Source organism: Paramormyrops kingsleyae, chromosome 17 (assembly GCF_048594095.1).
Source record: "Paramormyrops kingsleyae isolate MSU_618 chromosome 17, PKINGS_0.4, whole genome shotgun sequence".
Taxonomy (NCBI): domain Eukaryota; kingdom Metazoa; phylum Chordata; class Actinopteri; order Osteoglossiformes; family Mormyridae; genus Paramormyrops; species Paramormyrops kingsleyae.
Genome location: NC_132813.1, coordinates 25,991,842 through 25,995,450, shown reverse-complemented (window position 1 = coordinate 25,995,450; position 3,609 = coordinate 25,991,842). Strand labels below are relative to the sequence as shown.

The window sequence follows — 3,609 nt, the reverse complement described above, 5'->3', positions numbered from 1 at the left end:
ATACCATGGATCCATATGGAAAAAGCAAGATTTTTTGCTTAGCCGGACAACTTGTCGGATTCAAGGTACCTCAGTTTAAATGGCCTTTATCTTCGTTCATTTATAATTAGCCCGAACTACCTTAAATCCGACAAATAATCCAACTAATCATGAAATCCAATTCTAGACCGGTTAATTGGTAGCCATTGTTAGCCATATCACTTGATAACACATTACGTGCGGTGCTTCACGTATAAAACTCCGTAGCAACACGTCCACAGATAAATTGGACAATATAGTGTGTGCGACCGATTTAATGAGCCACAAATGAGAAGTAGTGCTTAAACAGGATAAAGCTACAACTTTCCCTTCTGTTGATAAAGGGCGCAGCCATCTTCGATTCTGAACTCGGGATCCTCTGCGTTATCCGAGATATTTCTCGGATCTCCGAGAAATGGGAGCACGCATGTCATCACTTCCGGCTTCGAAACTCGGAATCCGACTCGGAATCCGAGTTCCTAGGGCAAATGGAGCAGTGTTAAGCTGGCAAGAATAAGAGGGAGACTTCCGGTCGCTATATCCGCTTATTGTGTCAAAATAAAAGTTCGGTTTTAATAGGCGATTAATCCATTGAATGGTGAATTATGTGCAAGAACAATAATAAGTGCTGTGATATATTATACTTACATCGCCAAATTTTATCATAAATAAAAGTAAATGTATAAAAAGATTGAGAAACATAAATTTACCTTATTTTATACCTAAAATACGTAAATTATTTTGTTTATTACACAGCTTTCCTTACTTATTTTAAGTAAATTTTAACCATCCAAGATAAAAAAGTAAGAGAACTGCACAAACATTTATACCATATGTTGTTGCATAAAAGTAATTGTCAGGAAAACGTTTGCTGGATTTGAAACCTAGTCCCCCCAACGCGCAATTAGGCCTGATTTTACATAGGTAAAATGTACATGCATAAAACACAAATAAAGGATTGTGTCAGCTTCAAACCTAGTTAGGTACATTCTACTACGGCTGCTTGAATAGGAACAAGTGTGATTTATATCAAATAAGCGTCAGCAAAGCGTTTGCTGGGTTTGCAACATAGTGTCCCCTACGCGAAATTATGGCTGATTTTACATAGGTCAAATGTACATGCATAAAACACAAATAAAGGATTGTGTCAGCTTCAAACCTAGTTAGGTACATTCTACTAAGGCTCCTTGAATAGGAACAAGTGCCACTTATATCAAATAAGCGTCAGCAAAAAGTTTGCTGGGTTTGCAACATAGTGTCCCCAACGCAAGTTAAGTTGAAATGTCATATTGTGTTTTTTTTTTAATAGCACAATGGATTTAAATGTGAAAAAGTACATACAGCATATATAAACGTAATTTACCGCGGTTGTTAGGTGCTGGAAAAGCATAAAAATGCACCTTGAAAGTGCTTGAAAAGTGCTGGAATTTGAAGTTGGAAAAGGTGTAAGAACCCTGACCTCTAAAATTACAAATTTATGAACCTGCATGAAACTTTACAACAACATGTACCATTTACAACTAAAATACATGTACATTTATCAAGTACTACCCAGCTGTACTTAACAACTCTCAAGAACAAAAGCTGTATTAATGCCAAATAACATTAATAAATACAAAAGGCACACTGTGCATATTGTGGGGAAAAAAACAATTGGTGCAGAAACATTTTAACCATTATTTTCACAGAAATAACCTACATTGAACTACAGAGGAACTGCCAGGCCTTAGTAATTATCCTGATAAATCTCTACATGCGCATCAAGTCATTTTTGAGACTCTGTAACTTGGGTGACAGTTTACCATCGTCAAGACCAAGTAAAATCTTCTGAATGAATTCAAAAGTGTTGGTCAGTCCCCTGGGATAGCTGAGGTGTAGTGCATAAATAAGTCCAAACATTACCAGGAAGGCATCCGCAAATCTGGGGAGGTTGCCCACAATCTCGCTTTCAATGACAACAGAGATTTTCACAGGCTGGAAGTGAACTGGACTTGGACTGTCATTATCTTTGACGACTGTGAGGAGGGCTACTGAAACATCTAAAAGCTCTGGCTCATCAGATGTGTCCTGTAAAATAAAATAGATATAAAAGGATTAAAGATTTTTTATTAAGATTTTTGACAAAAATATTTACAGCAGGTTTAGTGCAAAGATAAAGGCATTTAGTTAGTCATGAGATTTAACAAACAATATTGCTTCAGACCAACTGACAAAGTTTAATGATTTTGATTATTGTGTGAACAAACTACAGTATGACGATTTTAAACAGAAGATCAGTGTTCTACAGGACCCAGCTAAGCTACCAGTAAACAAGAAATTGATACTATGCTAAAAAACCTATAAAAACGCTTCATTTTGTTTAAAGCAATCTAGTACTAAAGTTTTTTATTTCCAGTGAGGTCAAAGAAAACAAATCGCTTCTAATCTCTTCAAATCACACAAACTATGTTATTTGAAAGACTGAGCAAGGGTAAGTGTGTAAGTATGTCTGTATTCATATGAACTGTTTACTTAATATGGTCGTGAGATTAAAAAAAAAAAAAAAACTCACTGTGCAGGTCTTGAAAAACTCAGACGCGTCCTCACGTAGATATACAGGAAGGGCATGAAGAACAGTAACACGCTTGGTGTGTATGTCATGAAATGCCTATAACGACAAAAACAGAATTGTACATAACTTGTTTAATGTTAAACAATACAATCAGATATACAAAATCAGACAAATACCAAAAAAAAAGTGGACAAGTTGTTGTATTCAAAGCTCATTTGAATCATCAAACTTTTCAAATGTTTTCCAATGTTCCTCTTTAAATTAAGAATTAGACCTATAAAATAGGTATAACAATATTTTTACCTGTTCATCATGGATTTTTAGGATTTCAGTCAAAGCATCCGACGTCTTCCCGGTTCTGCCTGCCTTCTGTCTGAACAGGGTCATCAGTCTAGGAAGATGTCGGTCAAGCACAGAGTAGAATGTGTTGGGCAGGTTCTGGGTTGTAATCCGTTGAAAATCTGCATACACCTACATTTTAAAACAAAGACAGACAGACAACACAGCCATATTAACTATGTGAATCTGGTAAATCTACTACTCCTCCATAAGGCAGAAAACAGCCCCTGAATGTGGTATATGTTGTGAAAAAAAAAGAAATAACAGGAAAAAGTGCTACTACATTACCTCAGATTCCATTTTGAGTGCAGGCCAGAGTTCCATGAGCTCTTTCACTGGTGGGCATGTCTTCACTATGGTTTGTCGCCGCAGGGCAAATGTGGTTTGCATCATCTTTTTTATAAGCAGTAAGTTCTTCTCAGCTTTCTTCATTTCATCAACGACTTTCTGCCTCAGCTGTTCAAGGGTTGAGGGATTTTCTCCTTGGGGAAAGTTGGGCAGAAAGTTTACCTCTGCTCGTTTGGGTCTTTTAATATTTGAATGTGAAGATTCATTGTCAGGATTCATTCTACTTCTTTTTCCAGCATTCACTGTCATCTCTGGACATCCAGCCCTTCTCATCTTGCTCCTATAGTTGCCCATCTTAAACTTGAGGCTGTTCTTCCATCCATTCCAGCCAGTTTCAGATCCTGCTTCCTTCA

At 36.9% G+C, this 3,609-nt stretch overlaps 1 protein-coding gene across 1 annotated transcript; it reads right to left on the bottom strand.

Annotated features, from left to right (window-relative positions):
* Positions 1-1,294: 1,294 nt before the first annotated feature.
* On the bottom strand, positions 1,295-3,275 carry LOC140579277 (uncharacterized). The gene is made up of 4 exons (XM_072701670.1): positions 3,197-3,275; positions 2,873-3,040; positions 2,570-2,665; positions 1,295-2,085 (listed from the first exon to the last, which is right to left on the bottom strand). The coding sequence occupies exons 1-4, from the start codon at positions 3,230-3,232 to the stop codon at positions 1,768-1,770; spliced, it is 618 nt and encodes a 205-aa protein (XP_072557771.1). The 5' UTR covers positions 3,233-3,275; the 3' UTR covers positions 1,295-1,767.
* Positions 3,276-3,609: the final 334 nt, after the last annotated feature.